The 22,570-nt window shown below is 41.0% G+C and overlaps 1 protein-coding gene across 2 annotated transcripts in view; it reads left to right on the top strand.

Annotated features, from left to right (window-relative positions):
* The first annotated feature begins 3,626 nt into the window (after positions 1 to 3,626).
* LOC132824768 (metabotropic glutamate receptor 8) overlaps positions 3,627 to 22,570 on the top strand; it is a 245,686-nt gene continuing 226,742 nt past the window's right edge. For both annotated transcript variants that reach the window (XM_060839488.1, XM_060839489.1), the window contains exon 1: positions 3,627 to 3,753. In XM_060839488.1, the coding sequence (XP_060695471.1) occupies positions 3,642 to 3,753 (112 nt within the window). In that variant the 5' untranslated portion in view covers positions 3,627 to 3,641. The remainder of the gene's footprint in view (positions 3,754 to 22,570) is intronic.

Below are 22,570 nucleotides of genomic sequence, written 5' to 3'. Positions count from 1 at the left end.
TGCATCAGCTGAGGTTACCATAAAGGATTATCCTTCTCAACCTCTTAATTCACCTGAGCAGGTTAAACCGCCACCAGTCATCTCTCTGTAATGAACTGGTAGGACCATCGCTACTTTTGATGAATGACTGATTGGGCGGGGAGCTGGTGTGGTAATGTATGTAAGTGGGTTGGGTGTGTAAGTATACAGGTTGGATGAGTGGGGTAGATGGGTATGCGGCCGGTAGATAGGGTGGTTGTGAGCTGACTGGGGAGTTGGAGGCTGTTGGATCAGAGGCTAGTTCGGTTGAGTTAGCATGTAGCTGGGGTAGTCAGCTCAGATTGTGTGGTAGCTGAATGGTAGGTTTTAGTAGGCTGGTCAAGTTGGCTCAGGAAGTTTGGACAGGGTGGTTTAATTGTTGCGATGTTGGGAGAATGCAGCTGTATAGTTACCCAGATGTTGGTCGGGGATTTTTCTATCTCTCCTAGGCGTGGGGGAGTTGGTTATGTCTGATATCTCTGACTCTACCTTCAAACTGCAGACTTTTTCACAGGGTCTCAGGTAGCAGGGAAATTGGCCAGGAGTAGCTCAAACTTCCTGGGTAATTCCCAAGGAAGTCAGCATGTCGGGATTTCAGAGGCAGTATGGCATCATGCCCAGAAGTGTGTGGGTATACTGCAGACACCATCTGGAAGTCAACTGACAGCTGTAGCACAGGTTAATCTCGACTCTGCAGAGCCAAATCTCATGGCTCTGGTGTGACGAGCTTGAAAATATTTTTAACATAATGTTCTGTTCATTTGTTATTATTTCCAGTCCTTCCCTACCTGCAGAAGTTACTGTTCCATGCCTTCACAAACACTGTAATCAGATGGCAGGAGGTAGAACAGCAGGTAAAGCTGCTTAATATCATTCCTTCACTCTGATTCCTGTGTCTCCTGTGAGATGGACTGGCTCACGATAGCATGAGGCTCCATCTGGCAGGTTGACTGAGATGATAAGATTCAGTTTGAGCAGTGACAGATACTCTCGAGTGGGAAAAGGTTTTGCGACCTTATTTCACTGACAGATAGGCATTCAGCCACACAATACTAACTTCGGTGGTGGGGGCGGGGGGGGGGGGGGGGGGGGAGAAACAGCGGCAGGAAGTCGCCACGCATTTTCGAACAGGTCGGTACTGTCTTGGCGAGGTTTGGAAAGTTAATAAAGCCAAGCATGAAAAATAGGAGACAGGGAGCTAAAATTTGGCTTGCACTGTTTTTTTTTGTGTTGTATGAGGCATGCATTTGGCATACTGCCCATATGTTTAGACAGCAGAAGATAGCTTGTGAATTGGGCACTGCTGCCTCATGGACACTATTATAGTGGAAGTGGAGGGATTCCCATTGCCACACTCAACAGGGAGTAAGCAATATTCCTCAGACAGCACAGGCAGCTGCACTGAACAAAGAGAATGGAACACCAGAGCGGAGGGAATGCTCCAGAACCCAGGACAAGGGGTTGTTCATGGTGGAGGTGACAGGAAGAGAGAGCTGTATTGTTGTGAGGGAAGGCAGGATGGCCAAAGTGCCACCTCCAGCAGGGGGCGGCACCAGGTGGTCACAGAGGTCAACTGTCAGACTCTGCACCAGGAATGTCACACACAAAATGACTTTACAGGAGCCGTCAAGCATCTTCATGTGATGTTTCCCGACTGATGCTCCACCACCATGTTGCTGAATGTGGCACACCCACCATCACACAGGCTTCAGCTGCCCCTCATACTCAGTTTTCATGCTAACATTCAGGTATACCCCACATTTTCTTACAATACCAATCTTGGCAGTGCCTCACTTACCTTTTTCTGACTCTACTTACCTCCATCTATTTAGAATTTCTACAGTGTGGAAATAGGCCTTTCGGCGCAACAAGTCCACACAGTCCCTGTGAAGAATATCCCACCCAGACCCATTACCTTACATTTCCCCTGACTAATGCATCTAACCTATACATCCCTGGATACTGTGGACAAGATTGTGGAAGGAAACCAGAGCACCTGGAGGAAACCCAGACGGACGTGGGGAAGAATGTGTAATCGCCACACAGTCGCTTAAGGCTGGAATCAAACCCAGATCCCTAGCACTGTGTGGTAACAGTCCTAACTGCTTAGTCACCATGCTGCCCCACTTTACGTGGTAGAAAATTCCATAATCTCAGCCCACCGATATTTTTCAATATGGATATATGCTTCTGTGAATGTGCTCAATTGTGAGTTCATGTGTGTGTGTGTGTGTGTGTGTGTGTGTGTGTGTGTGTGTGTGTGTGTGTGTGTGTAGCTACCTCTGTGTGTATAAGGAAACGTGTGTGTGCCCAGGAGTGTAGATATGCAACCATATGTCTGTGTAAGTGTGTGTGTATATATCTATGGGGGCTCATGTGTTTGCACATGTGGGAGCACGTGGATACTTCAATGTATCCACATTTGTGTGAATGATCACGTGAATTTGTGTCTGAGTGCCCTTTGTATATGTATCCACATGCATTTGTGCGTGCATGTATGACCATCCTATTTGAATGGGATGTTCTCAAGTTTGGTCCTGATCTAACCAGAGTTAGTTGTTTTCATTTAAGCTTTATCTTTCTGTTGCTAGGAATGAGAAAAGAAAACCAGTTTTAGTTTCTGGTTGATCTGTGCAGGAAAGTTCACATTGAAGATTCAGTGAGGACAGAATTGGGCCCAGTTCTGGTGCTCCATGTTCTGTATACATGTGATGCCAACCACTGCCAACATGCGATTGGATAGATGCTGCTTCGACTACTGAGTCTATAGGGCTTGCTCAGTCAAAAGTGATAGAAGGAAACCATCAATTAATCTAACATGGAAAGGCTCTTAAACAAGATTGTTTTTTATAATCAACCTGTTTAAGCCTGTTATGACACACTTCAGAAGTAGCTGGGACATTTGGCCCAAAGGTAGGACACTACCACTGTGTCACAATCAGGCTTTCTTCAACAAGATGATAACCATCAGTAAAATTGTAAGATAGACTGTGTCACCAATACTGTGGGGAGACCATGGATAGGATGGTCTTTTCTCACCCGAGTCCTTATGACATTTTTGTGCTCATGATGCGTTAGCAGTAACCCTTTCAGAACCATTATTGTGTATAACACCCCCAATAGAAAAAAAAGCTCAATGTTTTGTGCCTGTACAAATGGCACTTTGGGTGAGGTACATCAATTAATTCACTTGTAGATGACTAACTGATTCAAACATAGATGGATCAGGGAGGTAATTGAAGAAAATGAAAAGTACTCTACAAAGACTAAACTGGGAATGATTTTATAATGCCTTCATTTTATTAGTTGTTCTGTAAACTGAGATGAGTTGAGTTGAATGCTCATATTTTATATCAGTTTGCCAGCAGGAGCAATGGAAATAACATTGCCTTACAGAGAGAAATCATGTATACCTCAGGTCTTTCGGATATGAGCTTAGTTATTAATTATGAATCTGAACAAAGTAATATTTAATAATGTTTTCTCATTTTGAATGGTATATTCATTTCTTGGCACAGATCCCTCAGATTAGCTATGCTTCAACTGCTCCAGAGCTGAGTGACAACAGCAGATATGACTTCTTTTCCCGAGTGGTCCCACCTGATTCATACCAAGTTCAAGCAATGGTGGATATTGTTACAGCCCTTGGATGGAATTACGTCTCAACTTTAGCATCTGAGGGCAACTATGGAGAAAGCGGTGTGGAAGCATTTGTGCAGATCTCAAGGGAGACTGGTAAGTGACATCTTAGAGAAGTTTAGTTACAATAACCTTATGGAAGTTTGGATTCACTGACCACAATTAACTCAGCAAAAATAATTAAAATGATTGAAGGTGCATAACCCAAATATTCGCTGTGTGCTTCATATTGGGAGTGTAAACATAAGGGTGATTTGACAGATGTTTATAAAATGATGAAGGATTTATATAGTCCCATTATTTGAACTGTATCAGTTAGGATGAACCAGTGGATCAAGTTTGTTATGCGAAGGGCAGAACTTGGTTGAATGTTTAAAGGTTCTTCCATTTGTGAAGAATAGAAAACTTGTGGAGCATTTTGCCAGCTTGCATGGTGAACACTGACTAGTTACATTGTTTCAAGGGAGAACTGGGCTGTTTTTGATTGGGGTGAAGATCACTTCATTGGAAAGGCAAGAGTGATGAAACATTATCTAGGCCAGTGTGGTCTCCTGGGACTGACTGGAGACACAATCTCCAATTTCTTTTCCCTCTAATTGGCCTGGGTTTTATTTTTCTTTTGCATCTGTCCAAGGTGGTTACAAAGTTTTGGATGGGGTGGGAAGTATGGGTTGAGATGCATAAAACATCAAAACTGTGTATGACAGGCCAGGACCTTCTGTTTGCCATTTTCATATGTTAACAGTATCCGCATGCCATCTTTATGTTGAAGATTTAATTGATTGTAATGGGAAAGAGAAAATATTTTTAAGGTATTAAATGTTATGACAACATTTACCTTGATTTAAAGGAACATAGGTCATAACTTCATGAAGATTTGCTGCTGATTGTTAAGTTTCATTGACTGAACGAATCAGTTATAGATTTTAGCCTTGTGAAAAAAAATTAATTTTAACAAATACCATAAAGCATCAAGGTGTGGTACAGTATGCTCAGTTCATTGCAATCCACAGCCAAAGGATGCAATTGTCCACATTCTGAGCAAGGGTGACTGGACCAGAAAAGCTAACTCTGATTTCTCTGCACAGGTGCTGTCCGACTTGCTGAGCTTTTCCATTAATTTCTGATTTCGTTTCAGTTCTCCACATTATTGGGTGCTGATTTTTTTTAGTAAATTTCAAAAGTTGAGGAGGTGTGAGAGAATTTCTATGCTACCTGTCTTGAGGGGATGAGTTCAAGAAGATCTAGTGTATTACTGATACAGGAAGAAGTAGCAATAAAACTATGGCCCAACTGATGGAGTTTGTGAACGGCGAGGGCGGTGATGACTGTGATAGTTTGTGCTGAGGGAAGACAAGAAAAGTGAAGAATCTATGGGCTATTGGTCTTGGTTAGCTCCAGAAGTCATGACCTCTGAGCTTGTGGAATTGAATTATGCGCAACATGTGGCATTATACCATTTCTGTGACAAAATCAAATCTAGTAGAATTCTGTTTAACTGGCAATGCTAAAACTCAGTTTGCATCATCAAAGTATATGGGAAATGCCGATACCATCTCCTTTCAAGTTGCTGCAGTGCAAGAATAAAACTTAATCCAGAAATTTAAACATCATTCATTTCTCTGTTGAATTGACAATACCTCAGTTTTTTTCCACCAGCATATGAACAAAATACCGAAATAATAAAAAATTTTAAACAGAATCTTAATTATTTGGAACTTTAGATAGACATCTAAATCAAAAAATAATGGGCATCACATCTAAATATGTTATTTTGCTTGTAGCTAGCAATCTAATGGATGTACTAATATTCAGACTCAATAAAAATAAACCTCTCAATAGAGGTATGTGGAACACTACACAAGAAAATGAATTCAAATTTGTTTTCAGTTATAACCGGGTGAGACAATGCAATTTCAGGATTGTGGTAGGCAAATTTATATCATAGTTTGATCAAGAAAATAGGAACATTGAAGGATGACTGGATGAAAAAGAGACCAAAGTCATGAAAGACTGTCAGTCAAATCCACTACAAACCCACTGACTCACACGCTTACCACAACACTACTTCCTCACATCCTGCTTTCCTGCAAGCATTCCATCCATTCTGCCAGTTTCTCCATCTCCATCACATCTGTTCCTATGATGCTGCCTTCCATTGGAGTTCCACATGTCATCCCTTTTCTTCATCTGAGGCTTTCTCCACAACCATGCTAGAAAAAGCCCATGACCATGTCTGACCTATCCACCAGTCTCCACATTAAAAGGATCACCACACACCATTTCTGCTACATTCAGCAGAATGCCACCACCAACCACCAACCTCTCCTTCCCTTCCACTGTCAGCATTTTGCAGGGATCATTCCATCCACGACACCCTGGGCCATTCCACCATCACTTTTAACACTTTCTCACTCGCCCATGCCATCTTCCCATGAAATCGCAGAAGCTGTGACATTGGATACTCACTTCCTCCCTCCTCACTGTCCAAATACACCATCCAGGAGAAGCAATTTTTGACCAGCAATTCTTTCAATCTAGTCTACTGTGTTTTGCTGCTCACAATGCAGTATCCTTTACATTGGCAAGATTAAATGCAGAGCTGAAAATGTGTTACTGGAAAAGCGCAGCATCCAAGGAGCAGGAGAATCGACGTTTCGGGCATGAGCCCGTCTTCAGGAATCCTGAAGAAGGGCTCATGCCCGAAATATCGATTCTCAGATTCCTGAAGAAGGGCTCATGCCCGAAACGTCGATTCTCTCCTCGAAGATTAGATGCAGACTGGGTAACCACTTTGCAGAACACCTCCATCGGAATAATCCTGATCTTCCTGCTACTTGCCATTTCAATCTACCATCTTGCTCCCAAGCTAAGATTTCGATCCTGGTCCTGCCACAATATCCTGAAGATACAACATCTCAGTTTCTACTGAGGCACTTTACAGCTTCCAGGAATCAATATTGAAGTCCACAATTTCACAGTGTGATCTCTGTCCTTCATTTTTTAAAAAATCCCTGAATAGCCCCTGTCTGTGACTTATTTGTAACTTGTTGACTTTGTTCTCGATAGAGCGCACCCATTTCGTCCTTTTCACATCTTTCATTTTACACCTCTACTCCCTTATTTACCACCATTAACAATTGCTTTTGTCTTTCACTGTGGACACTGTCACAGTCTGTTCTACCCACCTCTCCTCCTCCTCCTCTCTCTATAACAGGAAAGAGCACAATTTTCCAGCATCTTTCCGTTCTGAAGAAGGGTCATTGGACTCGAAACGTTAACTCTGCTTTCTCTCCAATGATGCTCGCAGACTTGCTGAGTTTCTCCAGCAATTTCTGTTCTTGTCTGAGAGGAAACCGTAGTAACACAGAACTGTATGAACCAATGCCCCAAAGTCAAATTTTTTTTTCAAGCACCTTATTTTTACATTAACTCTAAATTACTCATACAGTAAAATATTAGTTTTTTTTTCACAGAAAGTATCTAATTTGCATTTGGCTGAATCAACAGCTATTTTTCTAATCTCCTGAAGGACCCTCTTCTATAGATTGACAATAAGCTTAAATTTTAAAACCCAACTGGAATAGTTGACTAGGGAACATGATTCAGGCCAATGGATTCAGACCATATTTGGAAGGTAAATGTAGCTTATCCTGAAAGAGAGGATCAAATAGACAGAAGGGCTTTGCAATCTATTTTCATTGAACGATGTTCTGACAAGTGTACAGGTTAAGCTGTAAATAGCTTGTTGAAGCCTGTCAAAAATCAATTATTCCTTTAAAAGAAATGAGATGTAAATTCTTGCCTATTGGTCTTGTCTGATCCAATGTTTATCAAGTGCTGTTAAAATTCACCACTGGAAGGCAAAATTCATTTAATCTGTTGCTGCAACATATTCAGATATTGCTTCATGTTCTTGGTCCACTTGGCTGCAGTTTTTTTTTGAGTATTCCCGATAAATTACTTTAAAAAAGATGTAAATAAATTCTAGCTTCATCTTGTCTGCTTTCTGGAGCATAGTTGCTCTATTCATAATTCCTTCACGTTGGACATCAATCAATTGAAGAAAGGAGGCGTGCTTTTTTTCATGGATCGTTATATGAATTCAGTAAGTAATCCAGTGAAATCGATTTATTCTGATTGGAACTCCATGAAGAATGCAATACACAATTTTACATATGGAGAGAACATCAGCTATAATTCAGTGTGTCATTATCTTTTAAAGTTAACAGTTCTGCTTGTACATTGCCAAATATCAGTATAGCCTTTGAAAGGAAACATATTTTTCTCTGTTTAGACAATTGTATGTTCTTCAGCCCCTGGACCATTTTAAGAGAGACATCAGTGAACTGGAGCACCATTACTTTAAATTACTCAAACCCATTGTTGAACTTGCTCCTATCCTGCTGCGCTTTTCCAACAACACATTTTTTCAGCCCTATCCTTTCAATTCCAAATTCTTAGAAATAGCATCTTCCTATTTTATCTTTAAATACTAGAGTTGAGATAATGTTATGCAGGTTGTCAATGTACCCATTACTAATGATTGAATGCTAACCTGGGAGTGAATTAGAAATAAGGTATTTATGTTAAACGGTCATTGATAGGTGTGCTGATTACACTTCTGGGCTTCCATTTGATATTGTACCCACCCACTACTCACAGTGTGTCACTTTGTTAATATTGGGACTAATGTGTCCTTAATTTGCTTATGTTCTCACTTCCCAGCTTGTTTTATTCTGAATTTAGTCAAAGTTAAGGAAATAAGTGGAACTAAATGGATAGTTCATGCACAGGCATGATTAACTGAGTGACCTCCATCTCTGCCATGTGATTGTAATTTGGACCCAAGCATGAGTTGATATTTTGCTTGGTATATACAGTGAGTTTGTTGATATGATGGAGTTGTGAAACAACAGCAAGTAATTTCTGTATTTCAAATTCTCTGGGTGATTGACAGCTTAACTTAAATTGTAAACAATACTCTATAGATGTTCCTTGTCTCTACAGAGATAGTTCTGATTGGCAGCACTCCCCTTGTTTAAATGGGAAAATACATTGACATTTTTCCACCACACTCTCTGTTGTCCCATTCTGCTTGTCATTAAATGGTCATACTGTCCTTGCATACAGGGCACATTTCTGAATCTGGATTTCTGGTGTGAAGCTTCCCCCATCTGGAACACATTCTAGGAATTCATGGATGTAATAAGCACAAAATTCCAAAATCGATGGAAAAGCATACAGACTGTACCAGAATAGTTGTAATCTGTAATAAAGTGAACATTTGAAGAGTTTGTAGGGTTGTTCTAACCTTAGCTGTATTATACATGTCGGTAGGGGTTTGACGTTGTTAGAACAATGAGTAAAATAATACAATAATATTCACACTCCAGGAAAAGCAAAGTAAAATTCTGTAATCAGTAAAATCTGCAGTGCTAATTTTCTGATTTTGTTAATTTTCACTTTGAACAAAAGTGGCTTCTACTTTACAGCCCATGTCAGATGTTGCGGTAAATAGGATTTGAAACCTCAGATTTCTGTTCAGCGTGCATTTCCTGTCATGCTAGTCACAGAGCTTTTCGTACAAAATGCAAATAGGTTATTTCAGGACAGTGAACGAGCCATTACATTCAACACCATTACAATTCAAGGTCCTCAGTTTATTTCATTTTTTGCCACTCTGTAATACAGACTAATCTTTGCTATTGATGTCATTGTTTGTACAGTCTCCATTTTATTCTTTCATTTGGCTGTTGTAATTCAAGTTTTTCTATGAAATTTGGCAACATCTAAAACAAATTCCTTTTTTGTGAATGCAAGCTTGCGCAAGAAGCATACTGTCTGTGCAGATACTTCCCAAAGGTAGACATTGGTGCAGGAGTGTTTGTAAAAGAAAACATTGGATGGATAGTATGTTGTTCATTGGTCCTGATCAAGAATACTTAATTAGAAATTTAATTTTTTGTGGATGAGATGAATCCATGAAAGAAGACAATAACCAGTATTCGTAACAATTCAGTCTTTCATGAACTTGCTATATTGTTGAGTAAGATGATTTTGCACTCAAACCATTTTAAAAATCACTTTGAAAAGAACTTTGTTAACCTAAAAGAATTCCTTAGAAGTGACAGTGGCCCATGAGGTATTGGGCAGAGTACTCCCTCTAGTACTGCAGGAATGACTGACCCTCATTCCTGATGAAGGGCTTTTGCCTGAAACATCGATTCTCCTGGTCCTCGGATGCAGCCTGATCTGCTGTGCTTTTCCAGCACCACACTCTTGACCCTGTACCCTTACAATCTCTGTATGGCTTAAAGAGAAGGTATTTTCTCATCAACCAGTCCAGAGTTGTTATTACACACCTCTGGACTGGTAGGGTTTGAACCCATGTTCCCGGAACATAAACCTGGAGTTCTAGATTATTGGGCCAGTGACCATATTGTATGCACATTGCCTGCTCCATCAAGGTCTTATATATATCCTTATTCAACCTGTTCAGAAATGTTATTGCACAACTCTAGAGCAGGTGGGACTTGAACCGAGGACATCTAGCTCAGAGGAAGGGACACTACCACTGTCCCATTCCTGGGCTGAAGCAAAACTGTTTCTTTTCCCATCACCAAATCAGCTGTGGTATTTTCTTTTCATCTATCAATAACCTTCGGTAAAACGCCCATGTTTTCCAATTGATCAACTTACACGCAAAGCCCATTGCAGGCAGTGCAAATCATCAAAGGTGGGAGAGAGGTACGGGAAAGGGGACATGGGCTAAAACAACATAAAGTTGGAAGGGGAGGCTCAAGTGGAACAGTTCAATCTGTTTAGGGGTAGGTGATGCTCATTCGACTTTGTTTTTTTTCTTCTTCTCACCTAACTGCGGTAGTGCTTATATTTTCCCCAGCACCCTTGTTATATGTGTGTAGGTGTGAGATGCAGTGAAAGACACCAAGTGTACAAGTCTTTATTCAGTTTCCACCACCAGAAAGAAAGGAAACACCCGACGCTGCGTGCCATTGGACTTTGTATTGGGGGCAGTGCTTGTAATTTATGAATTGCTTTTAATTAGACAGTGATGAGGTGGTCGGTCATCAAAACAAACCTGTGTTTTTCATGCCATGGCATTCCATTTCACTGCTTGTGTGGGGATGGTGCCCAGTAAAGGAATTCCAGTGGAGGAATCCACCCACTTTCCATTGGAGACTAGGCTTAGTGGATACACAGCAGTCTTGTGCAAGCCACCTATTAAGACTATTCATGGACACCCAACCTTACTATTAATTAAATGGTGTGGGGTCCATGGAGCAGGAGTACGTTGGTTGTGGGTGATTGCACATTTGTTTAATCTTTCAGAAAATCTTTTGTCATTCTTTTGGTTGCACTTCAGTCCCATGCTCCTGATCCTTAGACACTCAGTGTTGAGGGGGCAAGTCGGAGATGTCCTTGTGGGCTTGCTCATGGGCCTACCTAAGGTGACCATCAGCAGGTCCAGGCAGCTGGCCCACGTGGGGGCTATAATCCCTGACTGCCTGCCTCTCTTTAATGGCGATGTTCGTGCCCAGGTGTCCTCAGATAGGAAGCACGCAGTGACCACCAGTAATGAGAGCAATGAGCACCACATTTGCTTGCGTGTATTATCTCACCCTGCAACACCATTTTGATTTATTTCCCTCTCTTGTTTTTTTTTGTCATTGTCAGATTACCCATGGTGGAGCAACTCCTAATTATTTGTATACCTAGTTAATTGAATGATTTGGTTGTGGGTTTTGTGAAATAGAAAGAAATATTCACTGGATTCTTACTCACAACCCAACTGTTATTACTCCAGTGCTGTGGATTCAGTAGACCATGTATATATTGGTTGTATAAAGTTCCAAGTTTGTTTTAGTTATTTTAAATAAATTGTATTGTTCTTTTGGTTGCATTTCAGTCACCTGATCCTTATATTTAGAGCAATATTCATAGGTGTAGGGAATGCTGGATGACTAGAGAAATTGAGGTTTTGGTCAAGAATAGGAAGGAGGCCATATGTCAGGCCAGAGATTGAGTGAATCCAAAAAAATGCATAAAGACAGTAGGAGTATACATAAGAGGAAAATTAGGAGAGCAAAAATGGGACAGGAGATAGCTTTGACAAATAGGGTTAAGGGAACTCCAAAGGGACTCTACAAATACATTAAAGACAAAAGAGTAACTTGAGAGAGAATAGGGTCCCGTAACGATCAGCAAGGCAGTTTACGTGTGGAATCACAGGAGATGGGTGAGGTACTAAATAAGTATTTTGCATCAGTGTTTACAATGGAGAAGGATATGGAGGATAGGCAACTTGGGGAAATAAAGACCGACATCTTGAAAAATGTCCATATCACAGAGGAGGAAGTGCTGGACGTCTTAGAATGCATAAAGTAGATAAATCCCCAGCAACTGATCAGGTGTACTCTGGAACTCTGTGGGAAACTAGGGAAGTGATTGCTAGGCCTCTTACTGAGATATTTGTATCACTGACAGCCACAGGTGAGGTGCTGGAAGACAAGAGGTTGGTTAACGTGGTGCTACTATTTAAGAAACGTGGTGAAGAAAAGCCAAGGAACTATAGACAAGTAAGCCTGACATCAGTGGTGGGCAAATTTTGGGAGGGAATCGTGAGGGATAGGATTTACATGTATTTGGAAAGGCAAAGACTGATTAGGAATAGTCAACGTGGCTTTGTGTGTGGGAAATTATGTGTGAGAAATTTTATGCATATGTCTCATTAACTTCATTGAGTTTTTGAACAAGTACCAAAGAGGATTGATGAGGGCAGAACAATGGATGTGATCTGTATGGACTTCAGTAAAGCGATCAACGAGGTTTCTCATGCGAGATTGGTTAGCAAAGTTAGAACACATGGAGAACTAGCCATTTGGATACAGAACTCACTTGAAGGTAGACGACACGGGGTGGTGGTGGAAGGTTGCTTTTCAAACTGGAAGCCTGTGACCACTGGTGCACCACAAGGATTGGTACTAGGTCCACTGCGTTTTGTCATTTATATAAATGATTTGGATGTAAAGATGGGAGGTGTCATTAGTATATTTGCAGATGACACCAAAATTGGAGGTGTGGTGGACAGCAAAGTACAACAGGACCTTGATCAGATGGGCAATGGGCTGAGGAATAGCAGATAGAGTTTAATTTAGATAAATATGAGGTGCTACATTTTGGAAAGGCAAATCAGGGTTGAATTTATGCATTTAATGTTAAGAACCAGGCGAGTATTGCTGAACAAAGAGACCTTGGCATGCAAGTTTATAGTTCCTTGGAAGTGGAGGCATAGATAGACAGGATAGTGAAGAATGCATTGGTGTGCTTGCCTTTATTGGTCAGTGCCTTGGGTATAGGAGGTGGGAAGTCATGTTTTGGCTGTATAGGACATTGGTTAGGCCATTTTTGGAATATTGTGTGCAATTTTGGACATCCTGCTATAAGAGGGATGTTATGATGAGGGTTCAGCGAAGATTTATACGGATGTTGCCAGGTTTGGCAGTTTGAGCTATAGGGAGAGCTGAATAGGTTGGGGTTGTTTTCCCTGGTGCATCGGAGGCTGAGGGGTGACCTTATATGAGGGGCATGGATAGGGTGAAAAGACAAGATCTTTTCCCCGGGTGGAGATGTCCAAAACTAGAGGGCATAGGGTTAAGGTGAGGGTGAAAGATATAAAATGGACCTAAGGGGCAACTAAGCCAAGGGTGGTGTGTAAGGAATATCTGGTCTGCATGGTCAAGTTGGACAAAACAATCTGTTTCCATGCTGTCCAGCTCTATGACTCTTTGGTCATCTGGTGTGGCAGGTCCCGGTGATATAGAAGTTCTGCTTCCAACAACTTATCACTGGTCCCAGCACTAAATTGATTTGGGGCAGCTATTAGGATTCTGTGCTCCCCCTGGACATTATTAATAAGGACAACAGCACCCCATTAAATGCAGCTAATGAAGACTGCCTCTAAATGATTCTAATCTGTGGTTGCAGTGGGCATGCTGAGTGTCAGAAAATCCAATTTAAATAAATGGCCTTCTGACAAATGTTATTGCAAAGGACAGCTGATGATTTATTTCTGGTCTGATAGACTCAAAACCTTTTCCAATCCATTTACAACCTTGGATTTGTTCATTTGTTATTCCTTGAAAGTGAAAATAATGATTGTGTCTCTCAGTCCATAAGACTTCACATACAATATAAAAAAATGTTGGAACAACATGGCAGTAAGAATGAAATGTATGACTATTGAAGAAGTTAATTGAGTGGGTTATGTGGCCAAGACAGTAGATGATGAGCTCATGCTTTTTAAAGAGTGAAATACTGTCAAACATTTATCTAACCCACAGACCTGCAGACGGAAATATTACAATAAACAAGACACATTCCCTCTGTATGGCATTAAGTAGCAGACCAGATAGTACAGCAATATCTTACTTGATAATGAAACTGTTTTCTCAAAAAGGACAACTTAAAGTGAATCAGATTTTCCTTTTACAACCCATGTGACAACAGAAGTTAGATTTTATTTCTTATGGGAAAACAAATTGTTATATTTTCTGTGGTTTGTCTTAATCTTACTTATCTTACTGCAATGCAGAGTATAACTCAATTTCTAAATCCATCAGTTAATTTACAGGAATTGAAATACTTCAGCGGTTAGATACAAACACACAGTCACGTGACTCTGTAGCTCCATCTATGGCTTAGGCAATCAAGCAAGTGTAGAAGGATAGAGTTACAGAGTCATAGAGATGTATAGAATGGAAACAGACCCTTCAGTCCAACTTGTCCATGTCAACCAGATATCCCAACCTAATCTAGTCCTATTTGCCAGCACTTGGCCCATATCCTTCTATACCCTTCTTATTCACATACCCATCCTAATGCTTTTTAAATGTTGCAATTGTACCAACCTCCACCACTTTCTCTGGCAGCTCATTGCATACACACACCACCCTCTACATGAAAGAGTTGCCTCCTATGTCTCGTTTATATCTTTCCCCTCCCATCCGAAACCTATGCCCTTTAGTTCTGGACTCCACGATCCAGGGAAAAGACTTTGTCGATTTATCCTATCCTTGCCATTCATGATTTTATAACCTTTATAATAAGGTCACCCCTCAGCCTCCGACGCTCCAGGGAAAACAACCCTAGCATGTTCAGCCTCTCCCTATAGCTCAAATCCTCCAATCCTGGCAACATCCTTGCAAATCTTTTCTGAACCCTTTCAAGTTTCACAACATCTTTCCGATAGGGAGGAGACCAGAATTGCACGCAATATTCCAAAAGTGGCAGAACTAATGTCTTGTACATCCACAACATAACCTCCCAACTCCTGTACTTAATGCTCTGACCAGTAAATGAAAGCAAACCAAATGCCTTCTTCACTATCCTATCTACCTGCAACTCCATTTTCAAGGAGCTATGAACCTGCACTCCAAGGTCTCTTTGTTCAGCAACACTCCCTAGGACCTTACCATTAAGTGCATAAGTCCTGCTAAGATTTACTTTCCCAAAATGCAGCACTTCGCATTTATCTGAATTAAACAATTATCTGAATTAAACAAATTCAGATAATAACCACTTCTTAGCCCATTGGTCCATCTGGTCCAGATCTTGTTGTAATCTGACGTACCCTCTTCGCTGTCCACTACACCTCCAATTTTGGTGTCATCTGCAAACTTACTAACTATCCCACCTTTGTTCACATCCAAATCATTTATATAAGTGACAAATAGTGGACCCAGCACCGACCCTTGTGGCACTCCACTGGTCACAGGCCTCCAGTCTGAAAAACAACTCTCCACCACCACCACCCTCTGTCTTCTACCTTGAGCCAGTTCTGTATCCAAATCGCTAGTTCTCCCTGTATTCCATGAGATCTAACCTTGTGAACTAGCCATGATAAACCTTGTTGAACACCTTACTGAAGTCCATATAGATCACGTTTACTGCTCTGCCTTCATCAGTTCTCTTTGTTACTTCTTCAAACACTCAATCAAGTTTGTGAGACATGATTTCCCATGCACAAAGCCATTGTGACGATCCCTAATCAGTCCTTGCCTTTCCAAATACATGTACATCCTGTCCCTCAGGATTCCCTCCAACAACTTGCCCACCACCAATGTCAGGCTCACTGGTCTATAGTTCCCTGGCTTGTCTTTACTATCTTTCTTAAATAGTGGTACCACGTTAGCCAACCTCCACTCTTCTGGCACCTCACCTATGACTAGTGATGATACAAATATCTCAGCAAGGCGCCCAACAATTACTTCCGTAGCTTCCCACAGAGTTCTAGGGTACATCTGATCAGGTACTGGGGATTTATCTACTTTAATGCCTTTCAAGACATCCACCACCTCTTCCTCTGTAATATGGACACTTTTCAAAGTGTTATCATCTATTTCCCCACATTCTATATCTTCCTTGTCATTCTCCACAGTAAACATCAATGCAAACTACTCGTTTAGTATCTCCCCCGTCTCCTGCAGCTCCACACATAGGCTGCCTTCCTGATCTTTGAGGGGCCCTATTCTCTTCCTGGTTACCCTTTTGTCCTTAACGTGTTTATAAAATCCTTTTGGGTTCTTCTTAACCTATTTACCAGAGCTATCTCATGTCCTGTTTTTGTCCTCCTGATTTCCCCCTTAAGCATACTCTTACTGCCTTTATACTCTATTAAGGATTCGCTTTATCTAACCTGTCTATACCTGATATATGCTTCCTTCTTTTTCTGAACCCTCAATTTCTCTTGTCATCCAGCATTCCTTACACCTACCAGCCTTTCCTTTCATCCTAACAGGAATAATTTGTCTTTGGACTCTCATTATCTCATTTCTGAAGGCTTCCCATTTTCCAGCCATTCCTTTACCTACGAACATCTGCACCCAATCAGCTTTTGAAAGTTCTTGCCTAATACCGTCAAGAATAGCTTTCCTCCAATTTAGAACTTCAACTGTTAGATCTGGTCTATCCTTTTCCATCACTATTTTAAAACTGATAGCATTATGGTCACTGGCCCCAAAGTGCTCCCCCACTGACACCTCAGTCACCTGACCTGCCTTATTTGCCAAAGAAGGTCAAATTTTGCATCGTCTCTAGTAGGTACATCCACATACTGAATCAGAATTTTCTTGTACACTCTTAACAAATGCCTCTCCATCTAAACCCTTAACACTGTGGCAGTCCCAGTTGATGTTTGGCAAGTTAAAAATCCCCTACCATAACCACCCTATTATTCTTACAGATAACTAAAATCTCCTTACAAATTTGTTTCTCAATTTCCCATTGACTATTAGCAGGTCTATAATACAATCCCAATAAAGTAATCATCCCTTTCTTATTTCTCAGTTCCATCCAAATAACTTCCCCGGATTTACTTCTGGGAATATCCTCCCTCAGTACAGCTGTAATGCTATCCTTCCTGCAGCATTTGTATCCTGAAATATTGAGCTGCCAGTCCTGTCCATCCCTGAGCCATGTTCCTGTAATTGCTATGATATCCCAGCCCCATGTTCCTCACCATGCCCTGAGTTCTTCTGCCTTCCCTGAGAGGCCTCTTGCATTGAAATAAATTATCAATCCTACCTTATTCTTTGCTTTGTTCCTGCCTGTCCTGACTGTTTGACTTGGTTCTTTTCTCAACTGTACCAATCTCAGATTGATCTCTTTCCTCAGTATCTCCCTGGGTCCATCCCTCCCCCCACCACCTCCCCCCCCACCCCCCTCACACACACACCTACCCACCCTCACTGGTTTAAATCCTCCTGAGTAGCTCTAGCAAATCTCCCTGCCAGTATATTAGTCCCCCTCCAATGCAGGTGCAATCCGTCCTTCTTGTAGAGTTCATTTCTACCCCAGAAGAGATTCCAATGATCCAAAAATGTGAATCCTTCTCCCATACACGAGCTCCTCAGCCATGCATTCATCGGGTCAATCCTCTTATTCCTGCCCTCACTAGCTCGTAGCACTGGACGTAATCCAGATATAACTACCCTCGTGGATCTCCTTTTTAAATTCCTGCCTAACTTTCTGTATTGTCCCTTCAGAATCTCACCCTTTTCCCTTCCTAAGTCGTTGGTACCAATGTGCACAATGACCTCCTGCTAGTCCCTCTCCTCTTTCAGAACACTCTGCACCCTCTCTGAGACATCCTTGATCCTGGCACCAGGGAAGCAACACACAGTTCAGATTTTTTGCTGCTGTTTGTCTGTGCCTCTGACTAGAGAGTCCCCTAACACAATTGATCGCTTGGAACCTGATGTACCCTTCATTACATTTCTGATACCAGAAACCTGGCTACTCGTGCTACGTTCCCCTGAAAGTCCATCACCCCGTACATAACAGCATACTTGTTTGAAATGGGGATAGCCACAAAAGACTTCTGTAGTACCCGCCTACCTCTCCTACCTTTCTTCGTTTTAACCCATCTACCTGACTGTATCTACGACTTTTCTCCCTTCCTAAAACTGCCATCCATCAGACCCCCTAGCTCTTTGAGTGAATCAAATGAACCAATAAAACGTGAAACAATTAAACCATCAAATATTGCAAGAATTATAATCAGTAAACTGAAATACTAATTCTTTGATTCATGAATTGCTGTTTTTAAAAAAAATTATTTCAAAAGAAATAAGTGACATTTCTCCCAACATATAGGCTGTCACTTTGCCTGCTCACTGATCCTTCTGCTTACCACTTCTGCACCACGTGCAAACTCTCTTCTGCTCACCACCTACACCTACTCCCTGACTCTCAGCCATTTGCATTCTCTCCTGTTCCACAAATCTGTCTCACTGGGCTACCCTCTCCGGTTTGTTGCTTTGCTCTGTCACTCCATCATGCTGGTGACCATTTCCGCTCACCACTTCCCTCAATCACTCCCTCCTATGCAGTAGTCCTCCTGCTCAATGTCTCACCCCCTCTCTCCTGCTCACCTGCTTGTTTATTTAACTCATTCTTACATACTGCCTTACTTTCCTCATTCATCCTCTCCTGTTTACCACCTCGCTGATAGCTGCGAGTCAGAAGCGGGAGAGAGTTGGAGGGAGAGTGGTCCGAGAAAGGTTTGCAAGGAGTGAATCGAGGAATGGAAGAAGGTCAGAAAGCAAAAGGTCCAGGAGTGTGAGTTTCAGCAATTGGGAGAGGCTACTCCAAAATAACACTAATCTGACCATAAAATGCTTTGTCTACCTTGGTGAGAAACAGGGTTAAGTTGGATAACTCCATCACATACCAGCTCCACTCTGTCCACAACACCAAAATCAGAATGGTGCTGGCAACTGACTGTATGTTCAGCGACTGAAGTAAGGGTTGAACCCATATTATAAATGCAATGGAAAAATGTTCCTGTTGTGGGAAATAAAAGCAGAAAAACCTGGCATTACTCAGGTCAGACAACAGCTATGGAAAGAGAAACAGAGTTAACATTTCATATTAATTTATTGGAAGGTTACAAAGTTTGGAAACAGAGGCCAAGTGCTAACTGCTAAACCAGCCTGACTCTTTGCACAATATGTGCAATTAAAAGTATTACACCCTTTGCAGTAATTCCTTACTTCATAATTACCCTAACATGACCAGTAAACATTAGCTTTTTCTTTCATATTTTTGCAATATAGAATCTAGTGAATGTCCTCATTGTTTAACTTGCACCATAACAACATTAATTGGTCTTTTTAAATATATTACTCATAAGCTCTAAAATTAAAATTGCTCTGAGAGAACATCAGAAGGACTGTTACGTTTAGTCTATGATAACCATTATACAGGATGTGTTTATACCAAGAGCAGTCTGCAGTACAGCAGGTTGAAATTCGGGTTGCTTCAAACTGTGTAATTCAAAACCATTAATCAAACTGGTCACATCATGAATCATGTCAGGAGGATGTCTTAACTATCAAGGCAAGCACAGAGCAGAGCAACTGAATGAAATGGATATGATTTCAGTCGAACTGTGCAAATGAACATGGGTAGGCATAAAACAGTTGGCCAGCTGATGACTAAAGCAGCGTTGCACAGTGTTTGATTACAAGCGGAATCGTTATGTTAGATTAGAACCCCTCTACCAGGTATCAGATAATGCTATAAAGGCAACAGTTGCAAATGTTTTTGTTAATTTTTGATTTCTGTTGCTTGAATTATCAGGTCATTTCACTCCTGGCCCTCAGTCATACCCGAAACTCTTCATAATATATTACCTCTGCACCACTTTGTGGGCAAGGTATTTCTTGTAGATATTATATCAATCGCTCCGTGAAATCTAAACTTCAAAAGCATGGTAGAATAGTTAAACCATACCCAAATATGCAAAACAGTATGAAGGTGATGATCAGTCCTGTCAGCACTTTTATATTGAAACTATCAATGGTGGATGCTGCCATTGTGAGATGTGGATGGATATTTATGATGCTCCGTTATGCGTAGCGTCTACAATTGGCATGGAAACATAACTTCAATCCTATAATTTGGATAGATGTTTGAACCTTTTCCCATCTGCAGAGCTTTACTGACCGCAGTAGGCCAAACATTCTGGGTTAGCAAGTTTCAGCACTGAGCTCTTTCATTTGTCTGAGTGATAATGGCTGGATTAACCTCCCAGAAATAAAAAAACCCAGAAAAACATGAAAATGGAGTTTAGACCTACAAGCCAATCTCCCATCATGGTTCACATATAACTAGTTTACCAGTCAAATCAACCAACAAAGAAGGCGACTAATCTCAAGAAATCAACAACTTTCATTTCTATAGTGTCTTTAATGCAAGTAAACTTCCCAAGTTGCATTGAAGGAATATTGTCGAATAAAACTTAACATGCTCCCATATATTGGGTCAAGTGTGGGGGAGTGGTGGGTGGAAACATGGTCAAACAGATGGGTTTTAAGAAGCCAGGGAGAGAGAGGTGGAGAGAGAAAGAGGTTTAATGAAGGTTGTTCCAAGATTAGGCAGCTGAAAGTGCGTCTCTCTATGGTGAAGTGATGAAACCATTGGTTTTGGGAAACTGAGAGGATTTCGATCACACAAATTTCCAGATTGATAATCTAATCTTTTAATCCTCACTACAAACTTGGAGCAGTTGCATTTCCCTGGTACCTCATTCATAATCTCAACCGTCAATTAATCATCATCTTCAAAGAAGAGTCTCTGCCTATCCTGAGAGGTGACAAATCTGTTTTGATGAAATATATATATTTCAACAGCCAGTTTTATTTCCCATTTCTTTGTAAGCAGGATTCACAATGTTAAATTTAATAGCGATAAAATATTTAATTTTTGAAGGAATATATTTTTATGTTTAATATTAAAGAAAATAAACTCTGGTTAGTTTTATTGTGATATTAACAGTATGATTAAATGCTAATTATGGATATCAAGCTCCAAACTGATTAGTGTAAGACTTTCACATAACTTTTAGATCGTCATAAAATCAGATGGCCCAGAAATTGCTGGAGAATTAGCAACAGCTGCAGTAATTAGTTCACAAAATACCAGCAGCATGTGGTAAGGATGAGATATATTATGAGTTCTGATTCTCCCTAAATTTCTGCTTGAAGTTCATTGTTCCACCTTTAGCCATGACACAGTTATAAAATTTACAATTTCACCACGAGCTTTCCCTTTGAGATTAATCATGTGTCATGAAATCGCTGGATTTACACTGTAAATGTAAAGCAATCTCACTGTTAACTTTTATGTCATTATTTATGTCATTGACAACTTGTTAATGACTCAGTTTATTGTATTAATGTGAAACTCAATCATGAAAACCCTGAAAGGGACACTTCAAGTTGTGATTTGTCTCTCAGTCAAGTATGAGCTGTTTTTGGAGGTATTTTGAACTCAAGAAAAAATCTGACTCGGTAGTACCTTCATGTTACTTCTATCACCAACAATACGGATAATTTCAGATTACAATAATTGCAAGGTTTGTGAAGGTTTGTAGCTCAGGTTGAAGTTTAGGGTGTAGGTTTGCTCGCTGAGCTGTAGGTTTGGTATCCAGACGTTTCATTACCTGGCTAGGTAACATCATCAGTGGCGACCTCGAAGTGAAGCGAAGCTGTTGTCTCCAGCTTTCTGTCTCCTAGATGGGGTTCCTGGGGTTTGTTGTGATGTTATTTCCTGTTCATTTTCTTCTTCGATGTATAGTAAGGTGGTTAGGGTTTCTGGCTGTGTTTGGTCTGCTTGTCGTGGTTTGTTCTTGAGGAATCTGCGGACAGTATTTTTTGAGTATCCGTTCTTCTTGAATATGTTTTATAAGTGGTTCTCCTCTGTTTTCCGGAGTTCGTCTGTGCTGCTTGTTGGAATAGTGTTCTGATACAGCTTTGTTTGTGTGTGTTGGGGTGGTTGCTGGTGTAGTTAAGTATTTGGTCAGTGTTTGTCGGTTTTCTGTATACGCTGGTTTGTAGTTCTCCGTTGTCCTTTGTTTCGACTGCGATGTCCAGGAATACGAATTTGTTGTCGGTTTCTTCCTCCTTGTGAACTTTATGCCTGTGAGTGTGTTGTTGATGATGTTAAATGGATGTTCTATCTTGTTTCGTTTTGTGATGACAAAGGTGTCATCTACGTAGCGTACCCAGATTTTTGCTTTGATGGTTGGTAGGGCTGTTTGTTCTAGCCTTTGCATTACCGCTTCTGCTATGAATCCTGATAGCGGAGATCTCATGGGTGTGCTGTTGGTTTGTTTGTAGATTATGTTGTTGAAGGTGAAGTGGGTGGTGAGGCACAGGTCCAGTAGCTTCATGATGTTTTCGTCGGTAATGTGATTGATGGTGGTTGGCGTGTGTGTGATGGTCTCTTCTAAGAGTGTGGTGAGTGTTTCCTTTGCCAGGTCGCTGTTGATGGAGGTGAACAGTGCTGTTACGTCGAATGAGATCATTGCTCCGTCTTCCTCTATTTT

Source organism: Hemiscyllium ocellatum, chromosome 19 (genome assembly GCF_020745735.1).
Source record: "Hemiscyllium ocellatum isolate sHemOce1 chromosome 19, sHemOce1.pat.X.cur, whole genome shotgun sequence".
Classification (NCBI taxonomy): domain Eukaryota; kingdom Metazoa; phylum Chordata; class Chondrichthyes; order Orectolobiformes; family Hemiscylliidae; genus Hemiscyllium; species Hemiscyllium ocellatum.
Note: the sequence above shows the minus strand (reverse complement) of the source record. Positions and strands in the feature narration are given on the sequence as shown.